Here is a 23,439-nt window from a genome sequence, read left to right on the forward strand (position 1 = left end):
TCTGATAATCAAAGTATTGCTCCATCATAGAAATATTTCGGTGCTCTCCAGTCATATGGTCAGAGGTGCTAAAATCCAAACACCAAAATGAAGAAGAGGGCTTACCGGAATTATCTGAGAAGCCAGTAGTAGAAATAGTTGTCGAAATGACGTCGGCATTCGGCAAGAGCGGCCTCAATAGGTTTTTGAATAATCCTCTGAATGGAATCAAGAGAGGGAAGTGTCACGGTCATAGAAGTTGTCTGATCTGTGCTCATATATGAAGTGATAATGGCCTGATATGCCTGTTGATTCTGAGAAGATCCACCACCACCACATCGAGGCAGAAACTGAGTAACCCCACCTCAAGAAGTTTTCTGAGTACCAACTCCACGAGAAGGAATGTATCAACCGCCAAAACAGGATCCTATCGCCAAAAGCACTCAGAAATAATATGAACAGGTCTAGAACAATAAGTGCAAGTGTTTCATTTCTTATAGTTTGATGCCATATGTCCATAATCACTCAATTGTCACAAAGAGATAAAACTACCCGACCAAGCAATATTCTGTCACAATAGAATATCCAAAACCTCAAAAATTCCTTAATAGGTCATAATCCACATAATGCTTAATCACATATGTTAAGGACAATGATCCATCTCACAAAACCAGAGGAGTTAAAGAAAATCAGATCAAGAACTGATTTCACAACCCAGTAAAGCAATCAGTTTCTCATAATCTACATAATCCATAATAGGTCATAAATAAATCTCATGTAGAAGAAATATGGTTTTGCAAAAGAATTTCTTCTGTTATCCCAATGATGTGCAACCAATTTGCATGAAACTGCATTAAGAGCCAAGGCAGGAAAATCAAATTCCAATATATGAGTATGCAATTATTCAGAAAACATCAACACATTAACATATAAAACAGCAATTCCAGGATATCGGATTCTTGAGACCAGGATCCGGTTACCTGTTTAGGACAACTTGAATTCGAAAACCATAATGCAACGATGGATCTAATTTATCATCAGAGATGGAAAGTCACATAATGATTGTGCTCAGGGACCTAGACCCAATAACACTGATCTTCCTTTAGGATCACATGGTCATCTGAAATTGCTCAGAATTTTTATATTCTATTACCTCTCTGACTGGGTAGCATTTGTGCACACACAATACCAGTCCTGGATTAACAGCTTGTAGGTAAACAAAAAATTCAAGAATTCCCATGATGGATTCAGAATTCATCTCAAAACTGGTAAATCTTTGCCGGTTTCTTCTGAAAACCAGGTGCTTTTCCAGAATTAGTCACCATTGCAAAAGGAATTGTTGAATGAGTCGGCCTAGAATTATCGTGATCCATGTTTCGACTGGGCTTCAGTATATGCTTTGCTCCTGCACTCAGCTTAATGGGTCCCGATCTTTGTATGCTATCAAACTTAAAAGAACCAACAGACGCAGTTCTACCATCGTTTGCTGTCTCAGTCTCCATCCCAGAAAAGCCCACACCCACCATTTTATCCCTGTAAGCATGGCGTTCAGATGTTCCTGCATTGTACTGAGTGTACCCATGCAAATATTCTCTTTTCTTTGACCCTGACGGAGCATTTGAGTCCTGCATTTCTATGTTGGGCTTCTTCAGGGATTTTGTAGATTCATCAACTTTAGATGCAGGCCTCTTTTTAGTTTTCTTTACATGATCAGGGCTGTTAAAACAATTAGCTTTGGATTTTTCCCCATCTCTGATCTTTCCCCCATTTCTGAGGTTCGAATTGATTGCAGAATTAGGTTTGAACCCTGGAAGGCGTGGGGTGAGTGAGGGGTGGACGAAGGGGTAAGGGACGGGTGAAATATTAGCTCCAGACATGGGACAGGAGTGGTGTTTAGCAATTGAATCAGAAGGTTGAGAAGAAGAAGAGTGTGGCTGTGTATCTTTTTGCCGTGTTGCATTCTGGAGCCACTGTGGCAGGCTCGATGAAGATTGTTGGGCCCACGACGGTTGGGTATAACCTCCACATTCCTGGTTTGAAAATGGTATCTGGAAATCTGATGTTGCACTATAAGGAAGACTTTGTTTATGCTTGCATTGTTTAGAATTCAATGTATTGTTCTGTAGACAAGTGTTCCGAGGATTGGACGCTGATATTGGCATTTGATGCCTCGCTTTAACAGGTCCAGTTCCATAGATACAGTTCTCTGGAAGCTTCGATGCCTTATACAGAAATTGTTGAGATGGGTGTGGATGGCTACTGTGATGCAATTTGGTACCATGGTGTCCACTGATGAAGGGAAGGTCGTTTCTTGATGTTAAATGTGTCTGGCAGTTGAGGTGTGTATGAGAAAATCTAGGATCTACTGCTTGCATCTGCAAAAGGCTTGGTGAGTTGGGATAATTTTGGGATTCTACTGAATGACTCAGATTTTCTTTTGACATGGCAGATACTGGATGGCCAACCCAATCTTGTAGGAAACATTGTCTCGGTATGGAATTTTCGGACACATTTATAGGAAAATGCTCAGTAATGATCTCCTTGTCGGTCCATATCTTTCCATCCTCAAAACCGTGGACTTCTTCGTTACTTCTACCGACCATAACATTTTTACCCATCAGCCGCACACTTGGCTGGGCTAAAGGCTGAGACCCATGATCCAAATTCCCCTGTTTTTTCTCTCTCATTGTGTCATGGAAATGGCTTTCTGTTCTTCCAGTACTATGCAATTCAGTGAAATCAATCCTAGATGACACAGGTTTGTAAGTTGGGTTGCCTTGTAAGTAGTTATGCTCAGAAAACCATCTTAAATTAGAAATTTCTGTCGCATCATGAAGCTTCTCTTTCATGTTTGAATGATGCATGGTATTCTTAGGCCCCACAAAATTGTAGATTGGGAAGCTGCCAACAGAACCCAATGGTGTGTTTTGCTTCTTAAAGAGCTGGTTAAACCCTACACTACCACTTGAATGCAACTGGATTAGTTCTCCTTGTGAATTAAGAGGCAAACCAATAAAACCCTCATCAATACTCTTGTCTCTGCCAAGAGATACTGGATCTGAAAGCACTCCTGATTCCACAAACTGCCGGCTTTTAAGAGCTAATCGTTTGTTCAACTCCACCGAGGAACAAATGCTGCTCATCAGATCTTTTGGGGAAAAATGCCCTGATGGCTGGTACTGCAACGAAAAGCTGTTAGAATTTTTCCAAGCAGTTTGTGAACAATGTGGCCACTTCTCATTTTCTTCCACATTTTTTGCTATAGAAGATGGTAAAGTAGCATTCCTGGCAATGTTTTCCAGAGAATTCATTCTTTCAATAGGATTCACAAAAGGATTAGACAGGCTTTTGCTTGTATGGGGTGCTCTAGGAAGACTTCCTTCTGAATGAATTCCCAGATCAGAACTAAGCCCCTGTTTTGGAACAGAGTTGAGCATCTTAGGGATAACTGCGCATGAAAGATTGTGTGACAAAATTGTGTTGTCTGGGTTAAACAGATAAAAGTTATCATAGTGCGGCAAGGACCTGTTTAGGTCTACAGATTCACCCAAAGGGACCTTTTCTACATCATGACTGTGCCGATTAATGGAATTAACAACAGTAGGTGGTGGAGCATGGCCATGAACATTGGTCAACCAGTTCTTTTCATGTAGAGATTGAATTTCACTCCCATCTATAATGCTTAGAGACACATCTTGAGCACTTTCATTCACCTCTTGAGCCTCATCTATAGCAAGTAAATGCTTATCGTTTTCCATTGATTGGAAATCTAGAGCACTTTCATTCACCTTTGTATCTCCAAGTATGTCATCCTTACCTGAAAACCTGACATGCCTGTTCTTATGTTTAGCGTGGAGAAGTTTCGCGACATTACCACCCTGTAAATTTCTGGTTGAAGAGAGTTTCTTGACTGATGTGCTTCTATTCTGATTCTTGAGGATGCTGTGAATAGGAAACACTGACGGATCCCCCTGCCGTTTAGCAATCTTTTTGGATGCTTGAATAAATTTGAGCTGATTTTTTTTGGTTAATCCTTTCATGCTTGATGGTTTCTTTTTTTGTATACCAATGGGATCTTTGATCTTCTTTCCTGACTTCTTATTGTGTAATGAGCCACGTAATAATTGAGAAAAATCAACTGCCGATGGTGTTTTGTGCTTATGAACTTCCTCCTGAGACAAAAAAGAAAAGAAAAGATGGCATCCCACATTAACACAACAAAATGGATTAAAAAAGAAACACTTGAGAACTTCTGGAACATAGTGAGCACATATTCATGAATAAATACAGATACAGGTGTTAAACGACAGCCAAAGTGATTTACCTGATCTCTCAAGGATCCTCAACCACATCTAGTCTCTCCCATGGAGAATTGGTTTCATAACAGAAACCTTCAATTTCTGTATATCCTCTTATCTACGGTTGTAATGTTTCCTTTCTGAGTTTAAGAAACATTCCTGCAGTATAAATCTCAAACGACCATAAATATGCAACTTGCATACTAAATCAAACATCCAGAGTTTTATGCAATCTCTTCCAGCTGATTACATGGTATCAGAGCACAAACAACCTTCAAGCCACGGCCTTGCCACAGTCTTTCTCCACCAACCTTCAAGCCATGGCATTGCCACAGTCTATCAGAGCACAAACACCTCAACTCTGCCAACTGGTCACATGACCTCTGATCTCACCAGCCTACATATCCTCAATCCGAGTACCAGGGTAATTCTAGAGTCTTTATTGGTAACGGTTCCACCCTTGGGAACCCTTCCAACTTTTAACACTGGTTCTGTTACAATTCATACTAATTAAACAACCATCTCACTGAAAGATGTTCTCTGTGTTCCTGCTCTCACGAAAAATTTATTATTTGTTTCCCAACTCATACACGATACTGAATGCGTGTTTATTTTTGGGGATGATTTTGTTATTAAGGATCACAACGGCGAAAACTCTTCTTAGTGGACGGAGTAAGGGAGGGGTTCTATACTCTTACTTCCAGTGCAATGGATCAACTAGACAGCGAATTGAGAAGAAAGGCATTTTATGGTGTAAAGGCCATCAGGGATGAGTGGAAAATGTGCCTTGGACATCCAAGTCATAAAGTATTGTCCAGATTATTGAAAAATAAGTGCTTACCACCTTAGCAGTTCAAACTGTTTGTGCTAGTTAGTTAGAAAACAGACTGCAAGTTCCCCTTTGAGTTATCTAATTTATTATCCTTTGGTTTGCAGTACTTCACTATGATTTATGGGGGCCGGCCCCAATCTCATCTTCTATTGGTTATAACCATGGTTTTAAATTTCGGCCGAAATACTGAAATTTCGGATTTCGGTGGGGGCTGGAACCGAAATACCCTGAAATCAAAATTTCAGAAAAATCCCAAATTTTGGCTGAAATTTTGGGATATTTTAAAAATTTTGGTTGAAATTTCAGAAAAATGAATTTTTTTCAAAATTGTACGAATTTCTGAAATTTTGAATTAAATATAAAATTCTTTTTTTCCCCGGATTTCGGCTGAAATTTCGGTTTCAAATTTAAAACCTTGGTTATAACTACTATCTATTGTTCGGTGATGATTGTTTGTGATTGAGTTGGTTATTTCCTCAGTGTCACAGGAGTGAGGCGGCAAATTATTTCCCCATATTCAATTAGATGATTGAAAATGTTCTCTACCCGGATGAAGTCTATCCAAACTAATAATGGTGGTGAATTCATAACGGCTCCTTTTGCCACCCTTTTATAGGGTAGTGGTATTCACCACTTCACCTCCTCTCCGCATACAACACAATAGAACAACTTGGCAGAACAGAAACATTGACGTGTAGTAAAGATGGGCTGGACCTCTTGGATCAAGCCAAGCTCCCGAAGTACTTTTTATTAAAGGTCTTTTAGACCAATGTCTACCCAATTAATTGAATGCATACTCCCACTCCGAATGGAAAATTCAATATGAATTTTTGTATGGTAATAGACCTAACTACAATACTCTTCGGGTTTTTGGATGTGCCTGCTATCCCTTTCTCATTCCATGGAACAAGTACAAGTTACTCGTGAATGAAGCAATGCATCTTTCTTGGCTATGGTGTCCAACAAAAGGGACACAAATGTCCTGATCCACAAATCGGTTGATTATATTATATATAGACATGTCTTTGATTAATACATCTTTGCAGGCACCCCCCATTCACCAATGCCACCAACCAGCACCTTAGTGGTCCTTCAGTGGCTCGATCCAGTCATACCTGTCTCACATACATCGATCTCGACACTGCCTTCACCCACGAGCTCATCTCTACCTTCATGCTTGTCTTCACACACGACAAGGTCCCCGTATTATTCATCTAGGAATGAGATACCAACGGCCTCTTCACTTGCTAGTGTCGTCTCGTCTTGCTTAGTGCCCCACTCTGCCCCTACTATGCCTACCAAGCCACCTATTCCATCACTCGGTCTAGCCCAGTCACATCCATCCATCCAGTGGTGAGCTGCCTCTGGGATGGTATCCGGAAGCCTAAGCTCTTGATTGCAACGCAATATCCACTCCCTGAATGATTCAGTTGAGATCTCTCATTATCTGTGATAGTCGAACTAAAATACTTCTTTCAGGCCATTAAAATCTCTCACTAGAATGACGCCATGCAGGAGTTCAATGCTTTGCTTTAGAAATGCACTTGGTCTCTCTTCCTTATTCGTACCTATGCTAATCTCGTTGGGTGCAAATGGAGTTTTAAAACAAAGTTCAAATCAAATGGCATACTCGATTGATACAAAGCTCATCCTCTAGCCAAAGGATTTTATCAATAACATGGAGTTGATTTTGATGTGACCTTCAATACGGTGGCGAGGGCTCCAACAATTTATCTCCTTCCATCCTTAAGTTGCTCTCATGGGTGGCCTCTGGGTCTATTTGATGTTCACAATGCCTTTTTAATGACTAGCTCCATGATGATGCCTACATTGAACAACCCTAGGGGTTTTTTAATGGTTACGAAATAGTTTTTTTTATTGAATGGTTACGAAATAGTTTGTTTGTAAAAGATTTAGCTATGTATAGACTTTTTAAGTTTTTCCATAATTTAAGTTCAGTATTAATGCCAAGGACATTGTAGATTGTCTCATCTATGAGACATAGTCAAATAGAGCGTACAACCTTCATTTCGAGCTCCTCCTAGCCTTCATCTTTTATTAGTATCAACTTTTTCTTTTTTCAAACAATGCCTCTTATAATCCTTGTTGAGAGTGGGCGTATTACATACCACTTATGTGGGCGTATTTATGTCCTTTCTATGTAACCCTACTTCATGTAATATATATATATATATATATATATATATATATATATATATATATATATATATATATATATATATATATATATATTAATTTTCATGTGGAAGAGGGTAACAGACAACTCTCTCTCTCTCCTCATTTTCTCTTCTCTTCGCTTCTCATCTTGTCACCATAGAAGATAGGATACCTCTAACATGGTATCAGAGCTAAAGGTTAGAGGAAACTAGATCAATATTGAAGAGGAGGAAGAAAGTTTTTCATTTTTTTTCTTTTCATTCATTTTACATTAGCCGTACCCCTCCCACAAACTCTAACTATTCTCTTTTTGGGTTTTCCTCCCATCATCGTTAGCCGCACCCCCACGCACCCAAACCTTGTGCTTTTTCCCCTAACCCTAGCTGCCACCTCCATTGTTTGGTTTTTCAAAACCTTAACCCTAATCACCTCACCCTTAGCCTTGTTCTTTCATAAAACCTAACCCTAAACCTAACTCTAACCCTAGCTGCCCCCACGCCCCACCCCATCTCCTTCGTTGCTTTTTCCCTATTGCTGCCCCTCAATACCTACCTATTTCTTCATTTTTTTTCTCTACCATAAACCCAGCCGACCCCCTGCACAACCTTTCCCTCATTGTTGCCCCTCCTAAAATTGATTTTTCCTTGATTTTCGTGTACAAATCCTTATCCTAAGTTTGATGATCATCCACATCAGCCCCTAATTTCCCTTGTTTTCATGATCTAGATACTCATCATTCATCCTTTTCATCTCGTTGTTGGTTCCGGGCCGATGTTTCATGATTCTCGCTCCTTGGTGGTCTGTTTGTGTGAAGTTCTCGATTTTCTCAATCCCAGAACCGTCTACTAATGTGTGGGACAGCACATGTTGTTGTGCTTTGTGGTGGTTGGTGCATGCAGATCTGATTTGGTTGTTCGTTGTGTATGCTGTTGGTGGATGTGGTGTTGGTCGATGGTTGGCTCCCTTGTAGTTTGATTGTGTTTAGTTGCTGGTGTTGATTTAGTTTCTTTTATGATGGATAGTTGTTAGTGGATCGTTGGTATTGATACGTGCACCTGTTTGATGAAATGTCTGCGAGATTTATTTTTTTTTTTGGGGGGGTATAGGTTGTGATTGGTGGTTCCTCGTTTACTTGGTAGATGTTGGTTGCGTCATTGTTGGCGGTGAATTGGTTGTTAATTATTTGAGTTGTTGATAGATGGCCCCTTGTTGATTGTGTTGTTGGTGCATGTGGTTGTTTTTTGGTGGAGGTTAGTGTTGTTGGTGGATGGTTAGTTGTATCTTGATTTGACTCGTTGTTGCTGGTGCCTTATTGCTGGATTGTTGGTGGTTTCTGGTTCGAAGTGGATTGTTCTTGGAGATTTGTTCGTGACTCTCTCGTATTTGGTAGTGATCAGTACCTTGTACTTCCTCGTTATTGATTGTTTACGTTGCCGATATTCAGTATGACTACTCCAGCATCCTCCAATACGGTTGTTGGGTCTTCTATGACCCTCCATATGGTTCCGATGACCTTTGTTCAATTAAATGGTAGAAATTATCCTGCGTGGTCTCAGTCTGTTCAGATTTACCTTCGTGCACAGTGGAAGACTTCTTATCTTACATTGGATCCACCATCGTATGAGAGCAAGGAATATGTTCAGTGGTGTCAGGAGGAGCGCACATTAAGACTCTCATGTTTCATAGCATAGAGTCGAAGATTGCTGAACATATGATGTTTCTTGACACGGCAAAGACTATCTGAGATGACACTGCAACACTATATTCAGGGGAGAATAATCTGACAAAGATATGTGATACTTACTCAACACTATGATGTCTGCAACATGGTGATAGACCCGTTTCTGAGTATTACTCCGAGTTTGTCCACTTGTGTGAGCAGCTTGATACATATCAGCCCTCCTCGACGGACCATGCCGTGTTAGCAAAACAGAAAAGTGACCTGCGAGTGGTTCATTTTCTTGATGGCTTGGGACGTGAGTTTCTACCCATTCGCAAGCAGATTGTGGGACATGATTCTGTACCATCCAGAGTTGAGCGTGCTATGCGGATAAAGATCCCTGATGACTCTTCCACTGAGCGTTCTGCTCTTGCCATGCACACTGGATATGATCATGGTGCACATGGTGGTCGTGGTCGTGGCACTGGCCGAGATTCAGGGGACGGCCGTGGTGTAGGTGGTCGTGGATCACGTTATTGTACTCACTGTGGTCTGGAAGGCCATCCTATTGATTTCTGCTACGACCTTCATCTGGAGTTACGGCCCTCCTGTGTTGCTCATCACATTTCTGGCACCTCTACAGTCAGCTCCTCTGCAACCCCTCTTTCGCCTACTTCTGATAATTTGGTTGTTTCGCGATCCGAGTATGAGGCTTTCTTGCAGGATAGAGGAAAATAAGTCATTGCCACACTTTTTACGGAAGGTAGCAACCCATCCTGCTCTCCCAGTCGTTCCAGTTCATGGCTCATTGACTCGGGAGCCTCACATCATATGACTGGTAATAATAGCCTCCTTAGTCCCTTTGAGCCTTTTTCTACATCTACATCAGTCACTTTGGCTAATGGGGCGATGTGCCCTGTTTCTGGTACAGGGGACACATCACTCAGCCCTCACTTGTCTCTTTCATCGGTTTTATGTGTTCCTACTTTCCCTTCTAGCTTACTTTCTGTTAGTCAACTTACTTGCTGATGCAGAACGTGCGTCGTGGATCAAATCTTTTATTTTTTTATTTCTTATTTTCGTCATTTATTTGTGGTATTTTTTGGGACGTCAAAACTTGTCTATTTAGCTTGATTTTGGTGTTTTTAGAAAGGTTTTTCGATTACCTATCTAAAGAGCCCAAGATTACGCTATTTGGACTTGATTTGGCTAAGTTATAGGCAGTTTTAGGATATAGTAAGTGTCTAATACAGAATTTCTATTTTAGGATTATCTTAGAGATATTTCTTACTTTTATTTTTGTTGCTTTAGATAGAAGATGGAGAATAATTGGTAGGCAAGTATTTAGGGTTGTTATTCTTAGATTTTGACTCTCTATATTATGTAATGGCATGCGGAAAGAAAGATAGATTGAATAAAGTTTATTTTTGGGAAATCACTTGTGAAGAGAGCATTGGCTCTTTCACGTGGGTGAAGGAGCTTCGCTCCTTTCACGTGTTATATTGGAGTTTTCCTCCAAACCGTGGCATGGGTTTTCAAACCCCCACAAGATTATTTTAGTTGCTGCTTGTGCTGATCTCCATCTTGTTATTGTTGCTCTCTATGCTCCCTGCATCAGTTGGTATCAGAGCTCAAGGGATCTCTGATGAATGCACGACGGGATGAAGAAGTCGTTGCGCCTAACGTCAGCCAGCCTGATCTCGCCGCGAAGAACAAAGAACTCCAACAACAAGCGAAGGCTTTCACACACAGTTAGCACTACTCGAAGCCCGCATCCATGAGAGAATGGCCATGTATCTGAAAGTGCCTTCGAGAGCCCTTTTCATGGCTAAGCGTCATGGGAGGGATCACAAAAAAAACATAATAAAGGGGGAATGAAGAATAGAAGATTGATGCGGTGCCGAAAATCAGATTTAAAGGACGATGGCCTAAACTCGAGGTCGAGTTTTCTTCAAGCGGGGGTGAATGATGCAGAAAGTGTGGCGTGGATCAAATCTTTTATTTTTTTATTTCCTATTTTCGTCATTTATTTGTGGTATTTTTTTGGGACGTCAAAACTTGTCTATTTAGCTTGATTTTGGTGTTTTTAGAAAGGTTTTTCGATTACCTATCTAAAGAGCCCAAGATTACGCTATTTGGACTTGATTTGGCTAAGTTATATGGCATTTTTAGGATATAGTAAGTGTCTAATATGGGATTACTATTTTAGGATTATCTTAGAGATATTTCTTACTTTTATTTTTGTTGCTTTAGATAGAAGATGGAGAATAATTGGTAGGCAAGTATTTAGGGTTGTTATTCTTAGATTTTGACTCTCTATATTATGTAATGGCATGCGGAAAGAAAGATAGATTGAATAAAGTTTATTTTTGGGAAATCACTTGTGAAGAGAGCATTGGCTCTTTCACGTGGGTGAAGGAGCTTCGCTCCTTTCACATGTTATATTGGAGTTTTCCTCCAAACCGTGGCATGGGTTTTCAAACCCCCACAAGATTATTTTAGTTGCTGCTTGTGCTGATCTCCATCTTGTTATTGTTGCTCTCTATGCTCCCTGCATCAGTTGGTATCAGAGCTCAAGGGATCTCTGATGAATGCACGACGGGATGAAGAAGTCGTTGCGCCTAACGTCAGCCAGCCTGATCTCGCCGCGAAGAACAAAGAACTCCAACAACAAGCGAAGGCTTTCACACACAGTTAGCACTACTCGAAGCCCGCATCCATGAGAGAATGGCCATGTATCTGAGAGTGCCTTCGAGAGCCCTTTTCATGGCTAAGCGTCATGGGAGGGATCACAAAAAAATAATAATAAAGGGGGAATGAAGAATAGAAGATTGATGCGGTGCCGAAAATCAGATTTGGAGGACGATGGCCTAAACTCGAGGTCGAGTTTTCTTCAAGCGGGGGTGAATGATGCAGAAAGTGTGGCGTGGATCAAATCTTTTATTTTTTTATTTCCTATTTTCGTCATTTATTTGTGGTATTTTTTTGGGACGTCAAAACTTGTCTATTTAGCTTGATTTTGGTGTTTTTAGAAAGGTTTTTCGATTACCTATCTAAAGAGCCCAAGATTACGCTATTTGGACTTGATTTGGCTAAGTTATATGGCATTTTTAGGATATAGTAAGTGTCTAATATGGGATTACTATTTTAGGATTATCTTAGAGATATTTCTTACTTTTATTTTTGTTGCTTTAGATAGAAGATGGAGAATAATTGGTAGGCAAGTATTTAGGGTTGCTATTCTTAGATTTTGACTCTCTATATTATGTAATGGCATGAGGAAAGAAAGATATATTGAATAAAATTTATTTTTGGGAAATCACTTATGAATAGAGCATTGGCTCTTTCACGTGGGTGAAGGAGTTTTGGCTCCTTTCACGTGTTATATTGAAGTTTTCCTCCAAACCGTGGCATGGGTTTTCAAACCCCCACGAGATTATTTTAGTTGCTGCTTGTGTTGATCTCCATCATGTTATTGTCGCTCTCGCGCTCCCTGCATCACTTGCCATCTTTGATGTTCTCTAACATTTTTGCCCTCTTATTGTACCTTTTAGGATCTAGCGACTGGGATGAGGATTGGTTCGGGCCATGAGGTGGGCGGCCTCTACTACTTTGACAGAGGACCTTCATAGTCTACTTTAAGTGCTTCCGTTGACTCATTCACGTGGCACTGTCATCTTGCCATCTTTGATGTTCTCTAACATTTTTTCCCTCTTATTATACCTTTCAGGATCTAGCGACTGGGATGAGGATTGGTTCGGGCCATGAGGTGGGCGACCTCTACTACTTTGACAATGGACCTTCATAGTCTGCCTTGAGTGCTTCTGTTGACTCATTCACGTGGCACTGTCATCTCAATCACCCTCCAACGGATCGCCTGTAGCACTCCTCAGTTGTGTCTAGTCCTATCACTCCTTTTCAGTGTGAGTCTTGTCAGTATGGAAAACACTATCGTGTTTCCTTTCTATCTAGGTCAATTAGTCATGTGCCTAGTCCATTAAGGTTATTCATTCTAATATTTGTGGTCCCTATAGAACTCCATCTATATTTGGGCACCCTTATTTTATTGTATTTGTGAACTACTTTTCCAGAATGTCTTGGTTATATGCAATAAAAGATCGTTCAGACGTATTTAACGTGTTTCGTTCTTATACGAAGGTTTCTACACAGTACTCACGTTCTATTAAATGCTTGCGCACTGATAATGCACGTGAATATTTTTCTGTTTCTAATGGGTTTCAGAAGTTCCTCTCTAGTCATGGCATTATTCATCAGTCTCCATACTATGTCATCTGCAGCAAGGATCAGCTCTAAGCCCTTATATTTTTACGCTAGTTATGGATGAACTTACGGATGGCTCTAAGCCCTTATGTTTTTACGCTAGTTATGGATGAACTTACGGTGGGTATCCAGGATGAGGTGTCGTGGTGTACATTATTTGCAGATGACATAGTATTAATTGACGAAACCAAAGCAGGAGTTTATGCTAAGTTAGAGAAAGGTTTTAGACTGAGTAGGACTAAGACGATGTATATGGAGTGCAACTTTAGTAATGTAAGCAGGCGGAGAGAGGATGTAGTAAATATGACAGGACAGGAGGTACCTAAGAGGGATGTCTTTCGCTATCTTGGTTCAATCCTACATAAGGAAGGAGAGATTACAGAGGATGTTAACGACATAATAAGAGTAGGTTGGTTGAAGCGGAAGCATGCTTCACGAGTTCTGTGCGACCGTAAAATACCTACCAAGTTAAAGGGAAAGTTTTATAAGACAGCTGTGAGGCCAGCCATGCTGTACGGCTCAGAATGTTGGCCCACTAAGAAGCAGCATGTGCATAAGATGAGTGTAGCGGAGATGCGAATGCTTAGATGGATGTGCGGCCACACAAGGTTAGATAGAATTAAAAATGAAGACATCCGTAAAAAGGTGGGGGTGGCACCAATTGAGCAGAAGATGAGAGAGCACCGCTTAAGATGGTTTGGGCATATCCAACGTAGGCCTTTGGATGCTCCAATGAGAAAAAGTCACTCGTGCCAAGTTAATGGAGTAAAGGGGAAGGGGCAAACCTAAAACAACTTGAGTAGAAACAGTGAGAAAATGGTGGTCTCTCTTTCTCTCTCTACCTTCTCTCTCCACTCATCATAATATCTTTCTCTAATTAATGCTTGTCCCCTCCTTTGTCTCCTACCTTTACCCACATAAATCCTAGGAAAAGAAAAAAACCCGGCAACCAAACGGAGCAAGATTTTGCTGATGTCACCAAGAAAAAGCTGATGTGACCACTAAATATTCTCCCACATAAATCCTAGGAAAAAAAAAAACCCAGCAACCAAACGGAGCATGAGGAAAGACTTTATGGCTGGGAACATAACAGAGAACATGACCTTGGATAGGAGAGAATAGAAGAAAATGATCCATGTAGATGAACCTAACTAGTGTCAGGATTAGGCTTTGTCAATTTGAGCTGGATAGATTCTTTCACCTTCTTCATGAAAATTTTCTAAAGGATTCATTAGCTGACCCCAGCTAGTTTGGGACAAAGGCTTAGTTGAGTTGAATTGCATATCATGTGCCCATTCCTCTCAAAAAATGGTGTTGTTATAAGGAATTTTCTCTTGTTATTTTTTATTTAAAGGGTTAGAAACCATATTTAGAGGGGATTTTGGATTTTGATTAACTAATGTAATTGATTGAATATCAATTGAGTTGAGTATTGCTCTCATTTTGGTTCTTCTTCTCTTAGTTGTGTTCTTGAGTTCTAGATTTCTTCTTCTTCCCTCTTAAGCATCCACATTACCTAAGGTACTTTCTAGGGATAGAGGTAGCATATTCACGTGGGAGGCTATCTCTCTTACAAAGAAAGTACGCACTGGATATATTGGAAGAGATAGGGCTTCTGGGAGCAAAGCCGGCTGAGACACCTATGGACCCAAAAGTCAAGTTTTCTCCTGATCAAGGGGTACTTCTGGAGGATCCAGGAAGATACAGATGCTTAGTTGGGAACTTGATCTACCTTACTGTCACACGTTCAGACATTTCCTTTGCAGTCAGTTGGTCAGCCAGTTCATGAGTACACCACGGAGATCTCACAGATCAACAGTCACCCAGATAGTGAGATACCATAAGAAAGGTCCTGGTAAAGGGCTAGCGTTCAAGAAACATAGTCATATGAGGATCGAGGGGTAACCAGATGCAGATTGGGCATGATCTTCTACAGACAGAAGGTCTACTACCGGCTATTGTACTTTTGTTGGAGGCAATTTAGTATCTTGAAGAATATGAAATAAGATGTTGTATCCAGGTCGAGAGTGCAGAGGTAGAGTATAGAGCCATGGCCTATATAGCGTGCGAGTTGATCTGGTTGAGGTCATTTATGATGCAGGTGCATTCCCACTACAAGCTTTTGACTAATTTTCAATCACGTTTTTTGAATTATTAAGTAGCAGAATCATGGAAAATGGTAAACTACAAAGTTGTAGTCTTTTCTCTGTTGTTTCCAAGGGATATTTAAGATCTTAATTTGGTCGAGTGGTTGGAGAGTTGTGGACATTTTAGTAAACTGTGTTGGTAGGTATTTGACTAGTCAATGTTTTTTAGTTCCTAAGCTATTATGAGGATTGTAAGTCCCTAAACTTGTTAATGGGCTAGCTTGAACGTCCTTTTCTCTTGTAATACTCTATAAAAGTCTAGCAAACCTCTGTAATTGGAGTTTCAGTTGAAAAAAAAGCTTTCTCTAATCATTTTGCAAGAATTTCACTTCTTGTTATCTCTTCACAACCCTAAGGATTGCGTTCGTCGATCCGAACGGTATCAATTTATGTCAGAGATTGGGCTACCCTACTCAACACCTACTTCACTTCACCGGGATAACTAGTCTGTCATTCATATAGCCCAAAATCCCGTCTTTCAAGAGAGGACAAAACACATAGAGGTGCACTGTCACTTTATCCATCATAGGATTCAAAAGGGGGAGATTTTCACAGTGTTCACGAGGTCAAATGATCAGATAGCAGATAAGTTACCAAACCCCTAAGCAGAGCAAGGTTGAGTGACTTGTGTAACAAGTTGGTAATGTATGATATATACACTCCAGCTTGAGAAGGAGTGTTGAGAGTGGGTGTATTACATACCACTTACGTGGGGGTATTTCTATCCTTTCTATGCAATCCTACTTCACACACACACACACACACAGATATATATATATATATATATATATATATATATATATATATATATATAAATTTTCGTGTGAGAGGGTAACAGACAACTCTCTCTCTCTCTCTCTCTCTCTCTCTCTCTCTCTCACTGCTCATCTTCTATTATCTTCTCTTCTCATCTTGTCACCATGGAAGATAGGATACCTCCAACAATCCTCATTGAACCCACAAGTCTTGAACTCTTAGTTGTTATAGGCTAAAAATGTATTTTTCGCCAAATTATTCAACCTCAAACTTCGTGTTTAGGTCTTTCACAGTCAACTTGGATTACATCTAGTCTCCACATGCTTTAGGAAACAAAGCAATGTGTGTTTATCTCATTATTAAAAGGTCCACCTTCAATGAGAATCCACTATCCTTATTTTTTTGAAAGTTAAAATGGATGCAAAAATCCACTATCCTTATTATACCCTTGTTAACTGACTATGTTGTTTTTCTCAAATTTGATTACACGGTCACTCCAACCACGACTCTGATACCACATTGTCGAAATCTGATGGGCAAAATCCGTTCAAAGCAAAATCAAAGGAAAGATAATACAACTACACAATAGTAGCAAAATGGGACACACAGATCACGCATACAATTTACTTGGTTCAGTTCAAAGGCCTACGGTCACAGGCGATATCACAATCTTTTTCTATGAGAAGGCAACAATACAAGGTACAATAAGATTCACCCAAAATCCACAAAGTGTAACCCCTTCCATACACTCTATCAGCCAAGACCATACACTTCTCTTCTGCAAGAGCTCACCCCTTCTCTCCACGAAAGAACATTAAGAGCAAGCCAAACCAGGAGAAACCCTACCCACTTGAACTCGTGTGTTCCTACTCTTTCACATACTCTTTCTCTCACCAATATAAGAGAGTTTAATATCTCTTAGTTTTTTCTCTCATAGTAAGAAACAAAGGAGCATCTCCCAACCGTTATGGAAAAAAGACAAAAAACTTATTACTAGCGTTTGTATTTTTTTTGAAAGATATATCTTTTAGAGAATTTAGAAAAGGACAAACAGAAGGGGTGGAAATGCAGGAAAAGAGGGTGTAAATATCATTTTCCATCCATGAAATGTCATAAAATAAAGCAAGAACAGGAGATGGAATTGTGATTAGAAACCATCATTTGCCACTTGCATGATTTGTCACTTTTCTTTACAAAATATAGATGGTAACATGGCAATAAAATGCAACAAACCATGGCATTTCATTTGGGGCTGAACCTTTAAAAGAGCCAAAGTAATTCAATAAGAAGACTATTCAAATGCAAGTACAACAATCTACATGTCTCTTTCTAGTCCAAACAACTACTAAAAGTAGAACTGTTGTAAAACTGACACTGTCAATATCTTCACACCATCAATTAGATCCTACAACTTCCTCCTATGTGCTCAGATTTTAGATGACGTCATGAACGTCTCATGAAATAATCTCCCTATTTTATTTTGAAGAACTATAATGAATTGGACAAAGTTTAATCTTCATTCAGTTTCATCTGAGTCAACAGATGAAATGTCAATTTCTTCACACCATAAATTAGATCCTACAACCTCCTCCTATGTGCTCAGATATCATCATGAGCTAGCGTCTCAAGAAATCGAACAAATTTAATCTTCATCCAGCTTCATCTGTGTCAACAAATGAAATTGCACACTACAATCCTAGCATGTCCCACTATTAACATCTAACAAACCGGCCTTGCAACGAAACCAATTTCCTATTTCACCAGATAGCTTGTTCATCTGATCATAACCATTTACAACAAAAACACCTAGAAATCCGAACCCTCTCCCAGCCTATTTCAAATGCACACCTCAAAATCAAAACCTAAACCCACTCAATCAAAAACCCAACTGCCCCTCAAAAAGGACATACTGAATAAAGCCACATCTTTCATCAAAAACACCCAACCAAAGACAGTCTCAGCTAATAAAAGTCATTTCCCTTCAAGTACTACCACTCCAAGCCCCAACACGAAACCCCACATCCCTTTGCCTTTTTTACTCTCTCCTAAAGCTTTTAGTACCATAATTCACAAAACAACACAATCTAAATTCAACAGCTTCGCTGTCATGTTAAAACCAAAACAGTTTCACCGACGCAACAAAAGAAATAGCGAAAAAGAGGCAAAAAATTAAAATAGAATAAAAATCAGAAGTATTTTATGCATTTCAAAGGGTTTAAACTTTAAATGAAATCTCCGTACCTTCTCTGAGACCGATCGATGAGTCATTTTCATCTTCTTTTTCTTCTTCATCTTCTTCATCTCCACAAGCTTTTTTTTCAGCTTGTTTTTCCTTTTCTTTTTCCCATTTTCTCCCTCTCCAGCTTCCAAACCCTCTTCCTCTTCCTCCACCACTTCAATCTGCGGCGCAATAGCAAAAATCTCCACAATCGATCTCTTCTTCGGCGTCCTCATCTTAGCTTTACCCGCCGTTCTCAACTGGCGCCGCTCCTCCCTCGACGCCTGAGCAAGACAGCTGTCAATATGCGCGTTCACGGCGTTAATAGTCGACGCCGTGAAGATCCCACACACCGGACAGATCTTCACCATCGAATCCTCATCATCAAACCCTAAACCCTCTTTCTCCTCTCTCAAATCCACCACCACTTCCTCCATCTCCACCTCCATCTTTTCTTCTTCTTCTTCAACATTCGCTTTCTCTACGACCTCGTGGCTCGATTTTACGACTTCGAACTCGTCGGACCACCATCGGAATTTCCTGCAAAAAATAGGCGGAAGCAAAACCTCGTTTTTCTCTAGATCTTTCGATTCTTCATCAAAAGGCCAGCATTTTCCAATATCCACACTTCTCGTATTCGAAGCAAACTCTCTAAAGCACCAAAAAACAAGAAATTAGGTCCAAAACTCAAAAATCCAGAAACTGAGAAGGAATATTTTAGGAAAATTTGAAGACTCACCGGATCGAAAACCTCTGGAACGCGATTTCCATGGTGTGAAATTCTAAGAAAATCCCACAAAATTTCGAATCGATCGAATCGATGAAGAGAGAAAAAGTGTGTTTTTTTTTTTTTTTCAAAAGGAGAAGAAGAGGAAAAAGAGCATCTCCTTATCTCACCGGAAAGATTTTATTACAGAGAGAGAGAGAGAGAGAGAGAGAGAGAGATATGAGAGAGAAAAAAGTTAAAAAGGGCGAAAAACTCTGGCTTTTTCATCTCGCTTTCTAAATTCCCGCTCGCCCCCGCTCCTCCACTCTCTTTCTAATTAATGCCAGAAAGCGACGTATCATTAGGCAGGTAATAATGACACCAATGCAATTTCTCTCTCCTCTTTTTTAATTACTTTAAATCCCATCAGTACATGTTCCATACATGACATGCCATACATGCATGTATGGTGAGTTATGAATGTATGGTTTGCTTTTCGTACGGGTGGACATGGGGCCCGCATTCCAGCACTGCTGTCTGGCGGGCAACGGGCAGAATCGGAGGGGAAGGGATAAAGAAGAGCGAGAGGAAAGAGGAGGATATAAAAGAAGGGAATTAAATTAATTAATGGTGTGATTAGTCGCGCTAATCCGATTCCGTAGAGACTCTCCTCTCCTATTTTTCCTGTTTCTTCGCTGCTGTCCGAAACGGATTACGAGGTTTTTTTTTTTTTTTTCCTTTGGGAGGTTTCCCGCCTAGTTTTTTTTAATTATTGTTATTCCCACCCGATGAGAGTATTATTCTCTATTTCATCGGCACGCGTGTTATTTGGCAGAAGAAAAGGTACGACTGGAAGAGAAGAGTTAGAACCCCACAAGTTTAAGAGATTTAATGCAAACTTTTCTTGTAATGGGAGGAAAGAAGTCAGTTTTGTTTTCTTAATAGAAAGAGAATTCATGACTGACAAGAAACGGAAGAAAGATAGTAATGTGAATCTTCTTTGCTTTTACGCTTCGTATTGTTTGAGAGAGAGAGAGAGAGAGAGAGAGAGAGAGAGAGAGGTTGGGTTCTTTTATTTTAAAAAATGGAAGCTTCACGAGGGTTTGATGATGTGAAACCCACTATGTTTATACGTTAACTTATGTTTAAGAAAGAAGGTATTAATAAGGAGTGGTAATGGATATTTTAAAACCACCAAGTATTTTTATGCGAGACATCTCATAGGATTTTCGGTTTAAACAATAAAAAAGGAGAGCTCTAGTGTTTTAAGAAAGCAATGCACTATTAAACTATGTTAAGTGTTTTAAGAAAGTAATGCACTATTAAACTATGTTAAGGTCGTGAAGCAGCTGATAGGATATTTGAATAAAATATGAAATACAGGTCAACACACCTGTACACCTTTAAGTGATCCACCATCTATATTAGAGACGCGAGGGAGAGAATATGAAAAAAAAAATGGTTAACTACGAGCAAAAGTGTTCCACATATCTCCTGCTTCGCAGCAAATTTGCAGCTGATATATGGAAGGATTTGCTCCGTCATATCTGATTTATTCGACCATTGATATCAGATTCAACCTCTCAATAACTGCACCATAAGGGGACCAAATCGAAAGAATTTCTTTGGAAGATAGGTGTAGAAAGAAGCTCGTTGAAGAGAAGGCACTTCATAAACAAGCTGCTTCAAAACAATCTAAAAGTTGGGGTGTCAGCAGATTCAACTCAGATTGGATCCACCTATGTCTGGGTCGCAATCCTTTGATGGCTCCTACTGGCAAATATTTCTCTTAGTCATGGAGATAGATAATCAAGATAAGACCTTTAGAGGATGGAGCATGAATGCAAGCTGGGTCATATCCATGGATTCTTCGGATCCTAATCCATTTTGAATCGGACCATCCATTTGAGTGTCCCATGTCCTACTTACATTTTACAAAAATAGAATTTTGTATAAAGTTATTCAGTACACTATTAGAGTGTCTAAATAGTTTATTAAGTCAAATCCATCCCATATCTACCACTAATCTGAACTTCTAAATAAGTAACCTAATGCTTATAAGCAATGAAATTGATCTAAATTGCATACAAGCATATGGAGTAGTCAATAACAATAAGATTCAGTTATGACTTAATTATGAAACTTTTGGGTCTTAAAAACTAATGATTGTGCATTTAGTCTGCTTCAATAATGGAAAAAAGAAGAACAAGATGAAAAACTAGCAAGAGAACCTGAGGAAGAATGATGTGGACAAAAACGATCAAGAACGTAAAGCCTGGAACAAGTCTCATATTAATTTGTCAACTTCTATTTTCGTGATTATATTTGTAGCCTACTTTTCAAGCATCAAATCTTGTGTGTTTGGTTTGATTTAGGTAACATTAGAAAGGTTTTTTGATTTCCTATCTAACGGCTCCAAGATCATGTGATTTGGACATGCTTTGAATATGTTATGGCTGATTTACAGGCATGATACGCGTCTATTACGGGATTTCTATTTTAGGGTTATTTTAGTCAAGTTTTTAGGTTTTAATTAAGTAACTTTAGATGGACATTTAAGATTAGTTGCTTAGGTCTTAAGTAAGCTTTAGGGTTTCTTTTACTCATAAATAGAAATTGGCCTTTAGGCTTTTGAGTTCTTTGAGAAATTTTGAGTATTTTCTAGTTTCTCTTTGGAAAAACTTAACTTCGACGGAATCGAAGTAAATCACACCCCCTTCGATGGTGATCAAAGTATTTTATTCCCTACGGCGGTGATCGAAGGGCTCATTTTCTTCTTCTTTTCTGTATGTCTAATAATGTTGTTGGGCAATGAAGAACCTCTGGGTTTTCGGACAACATCAATCAACTTCCATGGCTGTAATTATTCTTTATCAGATATACCCACTTCGAACCCTACAAACAATTATGCTACGTTTTAGTTCATTTTGCATACGATTCTTTTTTTTCTTTCCCCTGACAAGATGGTATCTAGGAATGTACACAATTTATAACCGATGCATAGCATCTATTATAAACAAGTAAATTATATCTAAGACTGTAAGCAGTTTAAATTTTATTTCAGGACAAACAATTGATGCAATTTACGACTTTTAGACAAGTAAAATGATGGACCTGAGACATTAAAATAATGTTGTAAACATTCCTAGGCACGAAGGTAATGACTAATTATATCCACTTTACAACTAAAATAGTGGAATTTTTAAGTAAAAAGATAATTATTGTCTTATGCACCATCAATTTAGTGTATTCTAAGGCAAAGAAATGATTCAATTTACAACTAAAATAGTGGGACTTCTAAACAAGTAAAATGATAGCATGTGGTAGGTAGTTCATAGTCCACTATGGACCATGGACTATGGTAGGTAGTCCAAAGACCATAGTCCATAGTCATACCATCATCACACCATTAATACTTACAAGTTTGAAAGATTTGGCAAGATTGTCATATTTACAATCACTAGCAAAGAGATTCAAAAGGCACATATTTACAATCACAAGCAAAGAGATTTAGCCGACCCCAACTAGTTTGGGACAAATGCTTTGTTGAGTTGACTTGAGTTGAGTGTAGTTGGTTCACCACTTAGCACCACTACCAAATCAATGGAATCACCAACCCATTATTGATAAGATCAAGCGATAGTTACAGTATTTCAAACTTCTCACTCATTTTCGCAATAATAGATCTCATGAAAGGCTTTTAATATATAAATTCCCCGTACAATTAATATACATTGAATTGCGATTAATTTAGGAAAGAATATATTTACAATAGGAGACTTAATAGTAGATAAGACATTCAAAGGATCATAAAAGCTTCGTTACTTTCCCATTCATCTTTTGCTAGTGCAACTTGGTAATTTGCATCATATAGTATTATATTATATGTGTGTGTGACACACACACACACACATAGAGAGAGAGAGAGAGAGAGAGAGAGAGAGAGCAAAATGCAACAAGTATAACTTATACCAAAAGATATGGCGAGTTCAATCAAGTTGAAAAGTCAATCCAAACACTCTTGATTTTTACTATTCGTCTTTAACAATCCTGGGAACTCCTGAAATATTTTTAGCGTGATTTTTAGGCCTTAGCATACTTGACCGTCTCACAAACCTTATAGATCACACTATTTATCCCTTCCAAACTATTTTGGACTCCAAAGTTCCGTATGTGAGCACAATAACTAATATAGAAAAACTTTCTACTAAGTAGAATTGTGTCAAATAACTTTTCATTTGATTTAGTACATATGTTATTATTGGTTCTCAAATTATCTACAATCGTAATCGAGATTTTTCTATTATTTTCTACTATAATAGCAGTTGATAGGGTATCTAAAAGATTTATCACTATGTGAAAGGTAGCTCTACTACCAAACTTA

The 23,439-nt window shown here is 39.2% G+C and overlaps 1 protein-coding gene across 1 annotated transcript; it reads right to left on the reverse strand.

The window, feature by feature from the left end:
• Positions 1 to 832: 832 nt before the first annotated feature.
• On the reverse strand, positions 833 to 19,379 carry LOC143860252 (uncharacterized). The gene is made up of 3 exons (XM_077370820.1): positions 19,089 to 19,379; positions 18,373 to 19,000; positions 833 to 4,151 (listed from the first exon to the last, which is right to left on the reverse strand). The coding sequence occupies exons 1-3, from the start codon at positions 19,118 to 19,120 to the stop codon at positions 1,239 to 1,241; spliced, it is 3,573 nt and encodes a 1,190-aa protein (XP_077226935.1). The 5' UTR covers positions 19,121 to 19,379; the 3' UTR covers positions 833 to 1,238.
• Positions 19,380 to 23,439: the final 4,060 nt, after the last annotated feature.

The sequence above is a fragment of the Tasmannia lanceolata genome, unplaced genomic scaffold (assembly GCF_043159265.1).
Source record: "Tasmannia lanceolata isolate RefF3 unplaced genomic scaffold, GAP_Taslan_0.1 ptg000037l, whole genome shotgun sequence".
Lineage (NCBI taxonomy): Eukaryota > Viridiplantae > Streptophyta > Magnoliopsida > Canellales > Winteraceae > Tasmannia > Tasmannia lanceolata.

Coding starts and splice junctions, on each gene's coding strand:
- LOC143860252 (XM_077370820.1), bottom strand. CDS start 19,120: ATGGAAATCGCGTTCCAGAGGTTTTCGATCCG. Junction 19,001..19,088: donor TTCCAGAGGTTTTCGATCCG/GTGAGTCTTCAA, acceptor TTGGTGCTTTAG/AGAGTTTGCTTCGAATACGA. Junction 4,152..18,372: donor ATCGATCGGTCTCAGAGAAG/GTACGGAGATTT, acceptor TTTTTGTCTCAG/GAGGAAGTTCATAAGCACAA.